The sequence below is a fragment of the Ahaetulla prasina genome, chromosome 4, assembly GCF_028640845.1.
Source record: "Ahaetulla prasina isolate Xishuangbanna chromosome 4, ASM2864084v1, whole genome shotgun sequence".
Lineage (NCBI taxonomy): Eukaryota > Metazoa > Chordata > Lepidosauria > Squamata > Colubridae > Ahaetulla > Ahaetulla prasina.
Genome location: NC_080542.1, coordinates 122,040,199 through 122,057,222, shown reverse-complemented (window position 1 = coordinate 122,057,222; position 17,024 = coordinate 122,040,199). Strand labels below are relative to the sequence as shown.

The window sequence follows — 17,024 nt, the reverse complement described above, 5'->3', positions numbered from 1 at the left end:
GTTGTCTCCCCAAAAGATTATATCCGAATTAAAATTTTAACAAATTTGTTCCACATTTTACTTAATCCTTTAACCAATAACTTCTACTTACACATTTTAAATTTGCTTTATCTAAAAACCACCTTGATCCAAATTTCTCTATATCCCTTAACTCTAAATCTCTCCAATAATTATCTTCACCTTTAAGTATTTTTACCACTATCCGGATACCATACGCACAGTAATAATTAAATAATTTGGGGATTCCTAATCCGCTTTCCTTTTGATTTTGATACCACATTTTCTTCACTAATCTGGGTCTTTTGCCACCATTGCAAAATTTATCCAGTTTTTTCTGATATCCTTCAATATCTTTCTCTGTCAGATTTAGTGGTAGCATCTCGAATAAAAAGTTGAACTTGGGCAGCAACATCATCTTACACATTGCAATTCTACCAAACCAAGACAACTTTAAAATTTTATATTTATCTATCTTCTTCTCAATTTCGTTAATCACCACATCATAATTAAGTTTTTTCAATTCTTTAACCTTAAGTGAAAGCACTATACCCAAATATTTCAATGTGTTTTAATCCTTATCCCAAATTGCTCTTGCATATTCTCAGACTCATTACCATTACTATCCATCAATAATTCTGACTTTGACCAATTTACTTTCAATCCTGTCATTTCTTCAAATTCTATCAAATGCTTATATATCTTTTTCAAATCTTTCTCTACATTTTTCAAAATAATTAAAGTATCATCCGCATACAAATTTATCTTATACCCCTTATATCCTTCTAATTCTTCATCTTTTTCTATCATTTTTGTCAATATTTCCATAGCCAATAAAAATAATGTTGGGGACAGGGGACATCCTTGTCTCGTACCAGCTTCTAATTTTATCTCTTCAGTTAATATTCCATTCACCTTCACTCTTGCACTGCTCTTTTAGGGCACTGTATTTTATAATGTAATAGTGCATTACAACCATCTATCAACTAATATATTCATGTAACACATCCACTGATACATCTATCAGAAAAATCACATTTAAACAATCCTTTTCTCATAAAATCTAATTCAAAATGCTAGGAAAAATCAGAATGTAGTTGAATCCTTCTCACTGAGGTAGGGAAAAAAGAATTCTGAGATGGTTAAATGAATTGAGCAATAACTAGCTGGAGTCTCTCACAAATTAAATTCTTTGTAAATTAAAAAAGAAACTAGTATGTCATAAAATATATTTGAAACTATATAGCTATTTGTCTGAAAATATTTGGGTTTTATAAAACATATAAAACCATGTTCAAAAAAAGTAAATCTACCAGTCTGCAATGAACATTCCATCAATTTTGATTCTCCTATTATTTTAGCTTATGCCTATTTAAATCACTTAAGATTTGCAAATGATGTTGTTGTTCTCTTCTCACAAGGCTATAAAGAAACATAAAAGAGCTGCATGAAGCAGGAGAACCATTTGACTTAAAAATAAATCTGGAAAACAGCCAGGATGTTTAATAAACTCACTAAAGAAAGAAAAATATTATATCTGGAGAAGAACTAGACATAGTAGACCATTACATATACCTTGGCCAATGAATCTCAATGGAAGGTGATACAATAAAGGAAATTGAATGGCATATTAAATGTGGTTGGCAGGCATTCGGCGAGCTAATCCTAATTTTCAAGAACAATTCCCCCTATGCCTGAAGAGAAAAGTTTTCAATCAATGTGTGCGACCTGCTCTAACATGCCGGTGAAACATAGACACTAACTCTATACAATCTGTACAAAAGCTATGAACAGCCATGGAAAGATACATGCTCAGCATCACAAAATAAAATAGAAAGACCTGCACACAGATTAGAGAACAAATGAAAGTATACAAGATCATCAAGGGAGAAAAAGAATTGAAATGGAAGTGGGCTGGTCACATAGCAAGAACTGATGGCAGATGGACCAATTGGCAAAAGAAAGCTCAGGACCACAAAGGTTGAAAACATGGGGAAGAGTGGATAGACAATGGTGTAAATGATAATGAATTAAACTATATAGTACTTCATATTTTCAGAGAAGGTATATCTTTCCATTGCTTGTTGATTGGTTAAAAAATCAAGCACTGATTATGATGTCTTATCTAAAGAATATTGAGCTATACTCAGCACAATGTAGAATTCAGATCATTAGACTTACATTTAAGCTTACATGTAGAATATGGTCAATTTTTACTTAATGTTAATTCAATGCTGTATTTTTTCAGGAAATATTTAAAAACAGCTTCTGATAATGATATCATAGAATTCCACAGCTGACACCAGCTGAAGCATAGAAAAACTCAAAGAAGAAATGCAAGATAGAAACATGTGGAGAGACCTTAGATTGGTCCCTGAGATTTGCCAAGAGTTGGACACAACTCAATGTATAACATCATCATCATCCTTTGCATAAGATTTTTTTTTGATATTCTTTTTTTTTATTTTGTCACAACAGTATATACAAACATCAACATAAACAATAATTCATCATGAGAGAAAAAGTATATATAACTAAAAGTATAAGTAAAAGTATGCATATAATACTATAATGAAGAGAACAATAGAACAGGAACGGTAGGCACTTTTGTGCTCTTATGCACGCCCCTTATAGTCCTTTTAGGAATGGGGTGAGGTCAATAGTAGACAGTTTTTGGTTGAAGATTTTGGGGTTTTGAGTAGAGATTATTGTTGTGACCCAGGTTCCTGGACCCGGACTCCTGGACTCGGATGATTCAGAAAGTGAGGGAGAAGACCTGGCAAGCCCTGCTTCTTTTGGGCCCTCTCCCTCCCTGGCACCCACTCAAAGGGAGGAGGAGGGGCCGGCAAAGCCTGATTCTCTTGAGCCTTCTTCTGATTTGGCAACGCCCCAGGAACAGTTTTGGAGTGATGCAAGACTGCGCAGGCGTGACCGGCACGCGCAGCAGAAGCAGCGTTGGGATAAGGCCAAGGAATGATGGTCATGCAGTGACATCTGCAGAGACTATAAATAGGAGGAGGGACTTCCTGTTTTTTTGTCTTGGACAAAGCAATGAATTTGCGTGGGCAAACTGTATCAATGGAGGGAAGAATATATTCATGAGTAATTCTGGCCTTATCTATAATTTCCTCATTATCTCCAGAAACTTGGCAGGCCCGTGGGTAGACGTGGCCAGGACATTTATCTATGTAAATAAAGAAGAAGAGGAGGCCTTTGACGGACTCTTTCTTGGGAGTATTGGGGGAAGGAAACAGAACAACTATAGAGTCAGGTAGTGAGTTCCAAGCGTTAACAACTCTGTTACAAAAGTCCTATTTTCTGCAATCAAGTTTGAAGCGGTTGACATTAAGTTTAAATCTATTGTTTGCTCTTGTATTGTTGCGATTGAAGCTGAAGTAGTCTTTTACAGGAAGGATATTACAATAGATGATTCTGTGTGTTAAACATAGATCATGTCAGTCGGCGGAGTTCTAAGTTTTCTAAACCCAGGATTTCAAGCCTGGTGGTATAAGGTATTTTGTTGTTTTTGGACGAGTGAAGAACTCTTCTAGTAAAATATTTCTGGACGCGTTCGATAGTATTAATGTCAGAGATGTGGTATGGGTTCCAGACGGATGAGCTGTATTCAAGAATAGGTCTGGCAAAAGTTTTGTATGCTTTGGTTAGTAGTGTAGAGTTTTTGGAAAAGAAGTTACGTAAAATTAAGTTTACAACTCTTAGAGCTTTTTTGGCATTTGGGTCATTTGATATGAAAACTCCAAGATCTTTAATAAAGCTTTCATGACTAGTTCCCTTCCAAAACTCTGGTCTTTAGCCACAGTCATCCCTATCTTCAAAAAAGGAGACCCCAGCCTAGTTGAAAATTACAGACCTATCTCTCTATGTTGCGTCTCATGTAAAGTAATGGAATCTATCATAAACCAATCCATTACACTCCACCTTGAAACTAATAACCTACTCTCTAATAAACAATTTGATTTCAGAAAAAAATTGTCTTGTAACTTACAACTTCTCCACTGCAAAAACATATGGACTACCAACCTTGATCAAGGAAAACCATTAGATGCAATCTACATAGACTTCTGCAAAGCTTTTGACTCAGTAGTACATGACAAACTTCTCTTAAAACTAAAATCCTATGGCATTTCAGGACCTCTCCACAATTGGATAAATGCCTTCCTATCAAACAGACAACGTGGTCAAAATTGGCAACGCTCTATCAAATCCTGTTCCTATCAAAAGTGGCGTTCCGCAAGGTAGCGTTTTTGGACCAACGCTCTTCATACTATACATAAATGATCTCTGTGACCTCATCTCAAGTTATTGTGTTCTCTTTGCTGACGACATCAAACTATTCAATACCACTAACAATACTTCTACTCTTCAAAATGACCTTGACTTTGTTTCTGATTGGTCTAAAACTTGGCAACTTCAAATATCAACCAGCAAATACTCAGTCTTACACATTGGTAAAAAGAACCCTAATATCAAGTACAAGCTTGATGGACATTATGTACAAACTAGGATTGTAAACTGGCCAATGCTATAATGTGGATACAAAACTATTGTGTAGTTTTGAATTAGCTTTGTCATAATGTAAGAACTCAATGAGAAAAATCAGGAAAACTTGCCTGAAAAAGGTTCTTTATTTTTTTCAACTTACCAGGCCACTAAGGTCATAGAACCAGGAAGCTGACAGGTTTTATTTTCTGGATTTACAATCACTGGGGAGACCAGGAGCTGAGCATTTATTGTCACAACTGGTCTTGCTCTGAAAGGCAATCAAAAGTAAATCAAAACATATATTAAAAAACACAAAAGAGAAGACAAAAGGCAACTTTTTCCATTTCTATAGATGTTCATGACATTTAGAAATACAGAAAATATGACTTACACATTATGTATACAATAAACATTCAAAACACCAGCAGGGACATGTATACAAAATACCCACATCAAGATGAGAGAGATCTGTCTAGAGGGATGATGCACAAAATTCTGCTTTAAACGTTAATGATTCACTCATGTCTGCACATATGATAGCATCTTTCTCTGATTTCTATTGATAGCAGTTAGCCAAATACTCTACAGAAAAAGATGCACTAGTAGAAGAAGGTGGTTGTTCTTGTTACTAAGATTTGAAACAGCAGGGATTTATTTTAACAAATAAACAAATGAAATGTTTGGAATACATCACATTCCAACAAAGTTCAAAGCCAAATTGTAAGTCTGCAGTTCCCAACTGTGTGCCACAATGCCTCAGGGTGCCACAGCAAACTCAGAGGAACTCCATAGGATAATTGTATGATATCCAACATCTGTCAGGCACCACACAAACTTTGAACCTAGAGGCACCATGAAAAATTACTGAGATACTAGGGAAATAGTTAAACAATAAAATTTGGGAATTTTTGCCACAGGGTGTTACTTTATACAATTGTAACACAGTAAAATATAAAACAAAATTAGTGCAATCTTATTCATATTTACTCATATATAAACCTGAGTTCAGTGATATGCTGTAGATTATAAACTTGAATTCAATCAATAGAGAACCATTTTATCATTTATAAAGTGGATCATCTGAGATTAATGGAATTAAATAAATAATAAAGTCATCTGAAACCACTGTTTGATGTCACAATGAATGATATTTGAGTAACCAAAAAACCTAAAATGTTGTGTTATAAAATAACTATTTTTAAACCAGTTGTCTGCAGCAATATCTGATGTTCTTATAGACAGGTTTACAAATAAAAATTGTATAACTCAGTAGCAATCTAGGTGCAGGCATCAAGTCTGGATTCTGAGGCTTAATTCTGACTTGTTGAGCTAGACAGTATGATCCAGTTGAAATTTTTAAAAAACTCATGTTTTACCTTTTTTTTTTTTTTGCTCATCTATCAGCTAAAGGAAGCAAATACATGATCACTATTTAAAAATACATCATAATTCTTTACATCTGGTAGGACCCAGAAGAATGGCCTTCTCCATGATGGCTCCGTCCTATTGGAACATCATCCCTCCAGAAATTAGACTGGTTCCCACTCTGACACTCTTGCATAAGGGCCTGAAGAAAGCCCAGAATGGGATGGAGCCCATTAAATGGCTGATTTTAGTGTGTGATGTCAGCAAGGGGAGGTGGGGGTTATAATTTTATCATTATTTTGTTATTTGTTATTTTTATTTTTTTTCTACATTGAGTTTTTATTGTCTGTAAACTGCCTAGAGTTGCCATGAGGGAGTATGCAGTTCAGTAGTTGGTTGCTACCAGTTTGGACCGGTTCGCGAAAACCGTTGGCAAAAATCTGGTCAAGTTCGCAGAACCAGTAACGATGCCCAGCTGGCCCCCGAACCAGTTCCCCGATCGCCTGCCTTTCCCCTAGCCAGCAGTATGCCTTGCGAGGGAAGAGCTCAGGGATCGTGTCAAAAGAGCTTTTTTCAGGGGTGAAATGTTCCCAGTATCGGGTAGCGATGGTGGCTGGTGGTTCAGAGAACCAGTAACAAAAATCCCTGCCCCTGCCCCCTGCCCCTGCTGAGCCGTGCCATCATCAGAGGTTTTTTCTTTTTTTTTACTTTTAAAGCATTTTTCTTCAGCCAAAAAAATGCCTTTAAAGTTAAAAAAAACAACCTCTGATGATCGCGCGGCTCAGCTGGGATCACCAGAATCTTTAAAAAACATGTTTTCTACAAGCTCTTCAGCCAGAGGTTATTAAAACAATCCTTTTAAAAGATTCTGGGTTGTGATCAGGCAGCTTCAACTGGGATGGTCAGAGGAGCCTTTTAAAATCTTTTTTTCCTCTGGCGATCCCAGCTGAAGTTGCCTCATCATCACAGGCTTTTGAAATAATTTTTTACAACCTCTTACAACATCCCCCGCCCACGCCCACCCAATCGCCCCGTCCTTACTTGTCTAATTGTTGCTTATTTCAGGCTCGCTAAGCCTTGCTTTGCTTCGGCTGCTGCAATCAGTTGCATCAGCTAGCAACTGAATCTGTCTGCCTGCAATCCATCTCCTCGGTGAGCAACTCAATCTGCCTGTCTCCAATTGGATAAGTAAATGTGTAGGGGAGCTTTAAAAATAGTTAATTGTGGTTTTTTAAGGGTTTTTTGTTTTAGACAGCAATTTAAAGTTAGGGAAGTTTTAAATTTAGCTGCTTTTATCTAAAACAGGGGTCTCCAACCTTAGTAACTTTAAGGCTTGTGGACTTCAACTACCAGAGTTCCTCAGCCAGCTTTCCTGGCTGAGGAACTCTGGGTGTTGAAGTCCACAAACCTTAAAGTTACTAAGGTTGGAGGCCCCTGATCAAAAATATATAAATAAAATATTTATTTATTTATTTATTTATTCATATTTTTATACCGCCCTATCTCCCTAGGGACTCAGGGCAGTTCACAACCAAATAAAAAACATACATATAAATACAATTAAAACATCCATTAAAAAACTTATTATAACTGGCCGAATAATTAAAATAGTAATAAAAATAATAAAATCCCCATTAAAACCAATTTGAATTTAAAATCTAGTCCAGTCCTGCGCAAATAAATAGATATGTCTTAAGCTCGCGGCGAAAGGTTCGGAGGTCGGGAAGTTGACGAAGTCATGGGGGAAGCTCGTTCCAAAGGGTGGGGGCCCCCACAGAGAAGGCCCTTCCCCTGGGTGTCGCCAGCCGGCACTGTCTGGCCGACAGCACCCTGAGGAGTCCCTCCCTGTGAGAGCGCACGGGTCGGTGGGAGGTATTCGGTAGTAGCAGACGGTCCCGTAAGTAACCCGGCCCTATGCCATGCCTGGCCCTATGCCCGGCCCTATGCCATAAAATAATAAAACAAAATATTTGTGCAGCTTTCTGAGATTTGGTGTGTTTCTATAGTGTTTCATTCTAACTACACAAACACACAAAATCTCACAAAGCTGTATGTGGCATTGTGTGTGTGTGTGTGAGTCAGTTGTGTTGTGTTGTGTTGTGTTGTGTGTGTGTAAAGTATGAAAGTTGGTTTTTGAGCTTTCTGTGACTGTGTAAAGTTCCTGCTTGTTGCAGGGGCCATTTTCAGTGAAATGCAGCTGCTTTTACATTATGTGTGAGTCAGTTATGTTGTGTTGTGTGTGTGTAAAGTGTGAAAGTTGGTTTTTGTACCGCTTATTGTTTTGTATACTTTGTTTATTATTTTTATTATTTATTGTTATTGGCCACGCCCACCCAGTCATCAGACCACCAAGCCACTCTCACCCAGTCACATGACCGCCAAGCCATGCCCAGTGTCACATGAACATCAAGCCATGCCCACAAAATAAGCTACGCCCCACAGAACTGGTAGTAAAAAAATTTAGAACCCATCCCTGATGCAGTTGTATACATTTTCTTAAATAAACAAACAAACAAATAAAATCTTATCATAAACTCAAATTGTCAAGATTTGAAGATTAATTAGCCCAACAGCTGTAACAGTGAATTCTTTTCAGTTATTGATACAAAAACTCTAAAAAATTAATACAAAATGAAGAAAATGAAGAATATTATGGCATGCCTTCAAACACAAATTAATTAAAATTAAAATGTACACAGAGTTATTCTATATGGCCATTTAGGTTGTGGCAGTGGTGAAATCTACCGGTTCTGTGGGCGTGGCTTGGTGGGCATGGCAGGGGAAGGATACTACAAAATCTTCATTCCCACCCCACTCCAGGGTAAGGATATTGCAAAATCTCCATTCCCACCCCATTCTGGGATCAGTCAGAGGTGGTATTTGCCGGTTCTCCAAACTACTCAAAATTTCCACTACTGGTTCTTGAATTGCCCAAAATTTCCACTACCAGTTCTCCAGAACCTATCAGAACATACTGGATTTCACCCCTGGGCTATGGTGATAACTGTGTGGAAACTGTTACCTTCATATTGCCCTTCAGAATGGCTCTTGCATGAGTAGTGAAGGAATTGGCTCTGTCAAAGAGAGTCCAGAACCCCTATAGCAAAGTGGAAGACAGACTGATGTGTGTATGCTTCTGATGCTACATCAGAAGCATCTGAGACAATCTGTTTTGCCAGACTATCAAAAATATGTCCTGTGTGTAGCGCTTCTATTCTTCTGGATTATAAACTGGCACTTACTGATGTTGGCAAGGGGATATGACACCTTGTTTAGAGTTATCTTCACCTCCAACAATTCAAAGTTTCCTCTTTCCATAGTATAGTTGTAGGTCTGCAGGAAATTATGTGGAGCACCTAATAAGCACCACACTTTTGAGAACCCAGCTCTGAAGCAAGCACTGATTAATTTAGGTTACATAAATGGCAGGTACTTGACTGTACCTTACGAAAAGCCAGTACAGCAGTTCTCAGATGTCATTTGGGACTCCTTCTGAACCTTACATCCTCAAACTGGCTCAGTTATGTGTATTAAGTTTGATACTGCATCCATGGCTACCATCTATGGCTACTGCTTACTCAAAAACATTATGCAGAGTGACCAAAGCATATAGAAGAGATGAAATTTATTCAATATCTGCCTCATTCTACCAATTGAAGAGATTAGGTTTTTAATGTTTGTAAAGCTGCCCTCAACAATGTAATGTTCCTTCTCAAACATACATAGAAGTTTTGCTCTTTATACTACATTTCATCTCTGTGATTAATATAGAAGAAAAAAAGGAATATGTTTTCAGACTGTTTTATGGTATAAAATAGATGACAGATCTTAAGCCAAGTGGACAAAAAGCTAAAAAAGAAGAAAGGTCATCACAGAAAGAGCAATAGGAACAGACATGGCTATAATAAGTGAATTAATTATCTCTTTTTTGTTAACCCTTTTAGAAGAAAACTTTAAAGAAGAAAGGGATAAATCAGCACAGGGTTCATTTCCTTTCCAAATCCATAACCCTTAATAATAGCATAGAAAGCAGATTTTTTTTAAAAAAACCAAATACAGCAGAAAAGTATAGCAGTAGTTAAATTCTCCCATGCCCACAATGGTGTAAAATCAAATTAAATGCTAACTATCAACTCACTAACTCATTAACTTTTTCAAATATACTGCAGCTTTAGATTGTAAAGGTCCCTGCTATATAACTGTATGTATAATCATTCTTTGATGTTTACACAGCCTTACAAATCCAATAAATCCAGTTTATTCCTGTTATTCCAAAGTAACTGATTTGTTTCTACAAAACAGAAACCTTTTCCAGAAATATTTTGGTTCTGTTATTTCAAATATAGTTTGAAAGAATGGGCTTCTGAAAGAACAGTTTTGCAATGTCAAAAACATTTTACATATGTATGTTTCTTATTGAAAGATTAATGATGGAATAGTAGGAATATCTAACGTTGCATACCTGTAAACAACTACCTTTGCAACTCCAAATGCACCAACAATTAGATCTGTGGGAAAAATACATATACACATTCTTAGAACAGGGAAAAAATAATTACAGTTGACATTATTGACATGAAATCAATAAAACAACTAAATGTATAGCTATATTGTAGAAACCCGAAAATTCACAGAAACGTTCATTTTTCTAAATTTATTTTAATTCAGGTTTCAGGCACATTCTTTTCACTCTCATTCCCATATAAGCATTTATATTCTTTCAATAAAAAAAAAAAAGACCCAGCTTCTACTCAAGTATCAGAGTATTTTTTACTCCTCTTTATTGTCCCTTATCCATACTCTTTTCCATGCCCAAAGTAATAATTTCAGTCAAACGAAGAAATCAAGCCACAAAAGTCTCTCTGTGGTACACTGTCTAGACCAGGGGTAGTCAACCTTTTTATACCTACCACCCATGTTTGTATCTCTGTTAGTAGTAAAATTTTCAACCACCCACTGGTTCCACAGTAATGGTGATTTATAAAATGTATCATTGTCTGCGCATGCCTCTCACGCATTGTGGATTGGGTTGGGGGGGCGCCGGCTACCAGCTCTGCTTGTCTGTTACAGCTGGGTGGTGTGGGGGGGAGATGCACGAGCTATTCTGGGACAAGGCTCTTTTGTTTGTGGTTGCACTACAGCGCCATTTAGTTTCACTTACATAACGTGAACTAAACTTATGCGCGGGCGATACAAATAATATATTTTCAGAAATTTAAATTGTCACAGGGAATTTTATGGAAACCTAATGAAAATGTTTTTAAATAATGCTATGAATTTTTTTTTAAAAAGTCAATTAAATTAAAAAAAAGGAAAGTGCTTCAAGTATCGGACAAAACCCCTACCGCCCATCATGAAAGCTGGAACACCCACTAGTGGGTGATAGGGACCAGGTTGACTACCCCAGTCTAGACAACCATGATGGCTAATAGTTGGCCCAAATAGAGATCTAGATGCTGGAGCAGAATTAAGACTAAGATTTGTAAACCTAATAATGGATGGAAGACAATAAAAATATAAGCAGTGCAGTAGACCTTGGGCTGATACAATTCAATTGGTTTTAACATAATTGTTATTATATAATTTCTATTAAACAAGATACAATACTTAATAAAACAATACTTTTGAAAACATAATTATTAGGAATATTCAAAACAGGTCTCTTTGTGTCTTTCATAAATGTGAACAGCTCCACAGAAAATTGACTGATTCCCTTCTTTAGCTTGGTCTGGCGAAGGACTACTTTAAACATCCTGAATGCCAAAATCATTAATGAGTTTTATAAACATTTTGAATTCTGCAAAAGAAAATAATCACAATCAAGTGTTCAAGCTGTCTACATTATCAGAATTTTTGGCAGCGCTGTTATCCTAAAAATAGATGTTTTAGTGAATACTGTCGTACTTCTTAGAAAATACCAGAGAAACAATTTGCTAGCTGAAAGCAAAATGTTTGACATATGCAGAATATTTTCAACATAATAAGATATTATATTACTAAATAAGTGATCTAGGTCTTTTCTAGCAAAATCTGAAGAAAAATATTTTTTTTAAAAAAAATGATACTAATTCATTTTTTAAGGATCCAGCTTTTATTTCCTCTTTGTTTATTACTAAATAAGAACAAATCTTCATAGCTTTGATTAAAAGAGAAAAATCTATAAAAATCATTTAGAATACAGCTGAAATACTACAGGTTTTGCATTTGGATCTATGTGTGCATTTCTACTTCCTAGAAGAATTGCCTTCTATGGTTATGACTCAATTTTTAGAAAGTAATTAAATAATCATAATAACTTGTAAAACTAAGAGGGCTGCCAAGATGTCTAATACTATGTACAGATAAGGAAGACTGTATTGCTAATTTTGGGGTCAATAGGTCCCTGAGGGGACATATTGTTCTCTAGTACTAGCCACAATTATTGGGAAGGGTGAAATTAAAAAGAACACACATCTATTTGCTAACCTGGGCTCTTGTTGTTACATAGAATTTGATATAAACACTGCATTATTTTAAGATGTAACAGAAGAAAAGAATGATTACTTTAACTGTACTCAATAATAAAACCCATTGTACACTAGACTTTAAAAAGATGCTAGTTTGTCATTTTTATTGCTATTTTGGATTTGTGGTATAGCAGTTTTGACATATTCACTATGCTCTTCCAAAATATGGAACTATATAACACTTTCTATAACATAAATTTAAAGGAGCGAGACAACTGGAGCCAGGTTGCGATGTGTCAGCTGCTAGCATCTTGACTTTCATGGCTTGTTTGCAACAGACTGCAACAGCAGATACAGTATGAAGCAGCTCTAATTCCTTCTTTGATTTCCTTTTTCATTGTATGTAACCTTGTTTTTAATTATGCTCCCGAATGCACTTCATAACTGAAACAATGATTCTAAATGAAAATTTGATAATTGTAGAACTCCTGACCTAGCTTACAAACTGTCTTACTACTTTATGTTTTTCAAAACCCTCCACTAGGGTAGGTGATGGAAAGTTTCCTGCTATACATCTTGATGTACATACGGATAAGCTACAAAGAATACTATTTCTTGAAGATGGATTATTCTGTTATTCTGTTATCCTAGTTCCTATTAGCCACAGCTGTTGCTTTTGTATTGTTAGTTCATCTAGGTAGAAGCTAATTAATCTTGGTTGAATTTGAAAAGCCGGGCATGCTTAGACCTATTAAAACTTGAGGTAATCAACAAATTTTTGGCCTGTTGGCTATATTTAAAAAAAAAAAATCCCAAAAGAAATTAATGGCACACCACTTCCATATTGTTATCAAAAAAACTTATGAGGTAACCAGGAGACAAGGCTAACCTAAGGAAGTCTTCAGATTTATTGTTGTTTATTTGTGTGTGTGTATGTGTCAGTGGTGGGTTTTAACTGGTGTTACCACCAGTTCACTTCGCGCACACGCTTTGCATGTCTGGATTTTGCGCACACGCTTTGCAGTCTGAACTTTCTGTATTGGTGAGGAATAACATTCTTTGTTGTGTGTTTTTAATGATGGTTCTAATGTTAGATGCCCTTTCAAGTCCTGGGAGATTATAGAACCCAGAAACCTGAAGGTCTCTACTATTGACACTGCACTGCCTAATATTGTAAGAGGTGGTAGAATTATTACAGATCATTCTACCACCTCTTACAATATTAAGCAACACAATATATAATAGACAATAAACAAAACATGATGATACGGTAGAAATGTATGTATATTATATTTTATTTATTTTATTTATTTATTTTGTCAAACACAACAATATATATAAGTATAAGCATGAAATAACCACACAAAACGAATACAGCCAAAGGGAACAGTAGGACAGGAACAGTAGGCACACTGGTGCTCTTATAGAGCCATTGTGGCATAATGGGTTAGAATGTAGTACTGCAGACTAACTCACTGCTCACTCCAGGAGTTCGATCCTGACTGGTTCAAGTTAACTTAGCCTTCATCCTTCCAAGGTTAGTAAAATGAGTACCTAAATTGTTGGGGGCAGTATATTCTGTAAACCACTTAGAGAGGACTGTAAAGCACTATGAAGCGATATATAAGTCTAAGTGCTATTGGTATTGGTATTAGGTCTTCATCATCCTTATGTACTTCATTAATTCTCAAACTTTCACTGTAAACAATAAAACAACAAATTGCCAGTCTGAATGTTCTCATTCTTTCTTTGGTCTACAGCTGGTCCAAAGATTTTCTGTATTCTTTTTCTTGTTCCTAGTCAACCAGATCATCTAACATTAATGCTGACTCTTTTGAATGAGTTAACCAGCCACACATGGACCTATGTTACCAAGTAACAGACAAACAACACTTTAACAACAAGAAATGAGAATGTCATATGAAACCTGAAGCTTTGCTACAATCAAAATAGATTATATGCACAGCATTACCCTTCTCCACTACTTTAGTGGAGAAGGGTAATGCTGTGCATATAATCTATTTTGATTGTAGCAAAGCTTCAGGTTTGTCAGGGAAGAAGACTATATTTATGATAGTACCTTCTAATATATCCTTTAAAGCAAACAAAATAGTATGGTAGAAATGTGTGGGTGGGTACAAATACATTGTGTCATTAAAAAGTATATTCTAGTATTAGCTAATTCACTAAAAATTCTAAAGGTTTTCCATATGCATTTGTACATATATTTCTTTTGCAAGTTTCTCAATAATGCAAGAGGTGGTTCAACTCATCATGTAAAAATTGATAGTCATATTACTTTAACCAAAGAGCTGCCAGGCACAAGCCCAAAGATAACACAGTACGGGTCTGGATGGGGAGAAACAGGCTCAAGCTTAATCCCTCCAAGACGGAGTGGCTGTGGATGCCGGCATCCCGATTCAGCCAGCTGCAACCGCGGCTGGCTGTTGGGGGCGAGTTATTGGCCCCAAAGGATAGGGTGCGCAACTTGGGTGTCCTCCTGGATGATCGGCTGTCGTTTGAAGATCATTTGACGGCCGTCTCCAGGAGGGCCTTCCTGGTTCGCCTGGTTCGGCAGTTGCGCCCCTTCCTTGATCGGGATGCCTTATGCATGGTCACTCACGCACTCGTGACCTCTCGCTTGGATTATTGTAACGCTCTCTACATGGGGCTCCCCTTGAAGTGCGTCCGGAGGCTTCAGTTAGTCCAGAATGCAGCCGCGCGGGTGATAGAGGGAGCTGCACGCAGCTCCCATGTAACACCTCTCCTGCGCAGGCTGCACTGGCTACCTGTGGCCTCTCGGGTGCACTTTAAGGTGTTAGTCACGACCTTTAAGGCGCTCCATGGCTTAGGACCTGGGTACTTACGGGACCGCCTGCTGCTACCACATGCCTCCCACCGACCCGTACGCTCTCACAGAGAGGGACTCCTCAGGGTGCCGTCCGCCAAACAATGTCGGCTGGCGGCCCCAGGATGGGCCTTCTGTGGGGCTCCACACTCTGGAACGAACTCCCCCCGGGCTTACGCCAGATATCTGACCTTCGGACATTCCGTCGCGAACTGAAAACATATCTCTTTATTCGCGCGGGGCTGGCTTGAATGGAATTTTAAACTCAAATTTTTAGCAATTTTAATGGGGTTTTTGGTTTTATGGTAAATTTCTTAAATTTTTCAGGCTCATTTAATAAGTTTTTAATTGATATTTTAACTTTGTATATTATTCTTTGTTGGTTTTATTCTGCCTGTACACCGCCCTGAGTCCTTCGGGAGAAGGGCGGTATAAAAATCAAATAAATAAATAAAATAAATAAATAAATAAAGTGAAATCCAATTGAGTCCAATCCTTTATTTGCTTAAACCTAATGGACAAAATATTATGAAACTAAAGTTGTAACCCTTTACCTCAGGGGTCTTAAACTGGTGCCCACAGGCCAGATGTATCATGCACAGGCCACGCCCATCATGGCTCCACAAAGGCAAAAAAAATCACGATAAATCATGTAACATGATCAAATTTGACACCCATGCTCTACCTAGTATATCTTGAGAAAATTTGGAGTGTGGCTTCCCTGAACCTCTTTTCTCCTCCCCATCTCTTAATTTGGACTGCTCTCTGGAATGAATATATATATTCATAAGTTGGTTCCTCTTTTTTGACTGAGTTCTGAGTTCTGAGAACACAAGAACTCAGTCAAAAAAGAGGAACCAACTTCTTCCCTGGTCCAACACCTTAAAGCCACAGGACACGATATTGACTTTAAAAAGACCAGAACTATCGCCAAAACTGAACACTTTAACAACAGAATAATCAGAGAAGCCATCGAGATAGAAAAATGCCCACACAGCATGAACAAACGAGATGATACTTCCCGCCTACCAGCCATTTGGAAACCCACCCTTATTGACAAACGAGTCCTTAACACAAGGAATGACACCAGACCCACACTCACGAGGTCCACACAGGATGTCACCACCACACATCCACCCAGAAAGCAGACCCAAACCCACACTGATCAGGAAGCACGACCAAGGACCAGAAGCCAGACCGCAGCTGCAACATTAGCCATTTCAAACCCCTCCAACCCATACATGCAGCAGACTGACACCCACTACGAAGATGTAGCACGACCACGAACACGGTCAAACAGCAGCAGTGCAGCTCACCAGCTCAAATCCCCCTGCAACTCAGACTAATCTGAGCACAACCAAGCCCCCATCCAAACAGGACACACCCCCAGCCAATCAGAGCATAAAAAAACCCCATCCAATCAGACCACAGCCAAGCTCCCACCCAATCAGTTCAAACCCCCACTAGCAGTTAAAAAGGAAGAAACAGTTGCAATCACACATTGCTCCCAGAAGCACGAAGCTGAAGCCTGAAGATGACAAATGAAACTTCGTCGAAACATCGCCAAGACACTTCCAATTTTACACGGGAGAAAACCCGAATAACCAAAGACCTACACACACACACACACACACACACACACACACACACACATATATATATATATATATCTATATTTGTTTTCTGAGGTTTTCACGGGTGTTTGTATATAGGTCTTTGGTTGTTCGGGTTTTCTCCCGTGTTTTGCTCCCAGAAGCACGAAGCTGAAGCCTGAAGATGACGAATGAGACTTCGTCGAAACGTCGCCAAGACACTTCCAATTTTACACGGGAGAAAACCCGAACAACCAAAGACCTATATATCTA

General features: G+C 37.6%; 1 protein-coding gene across 3 annotated transcripts in view; it reads right to left on the bottom strand.

Annotated features, from left to right (window-relative positions):
* ITGA8 (integrin subunit alpha 8) overlaps positions 1-17,024 on the bottom strand; it is a 173,433-nt gene that overhangs the window by 76,196 nt on the left and 80,213 nt on the right. For all 3 annotated transcript variants that reach the window (XM_058179912.1, XM_058179911.1, XM_058179910.1), the window contains exons 14-15: positions 10,328-10,373; positions 4,661-4,768 (exon numbers count right to left, since the gene is read on the bottom strand). In XM_058179912.1, the coding sequence (XP_058035895.1) occupies positions 4,661-4,768; positions 10,328-10,373 (154 nt within the window). The remainder of the gene's footprint in view (positions 1-4,660; positions 4,769-10,327; positions 10,374-17,024) is intronic.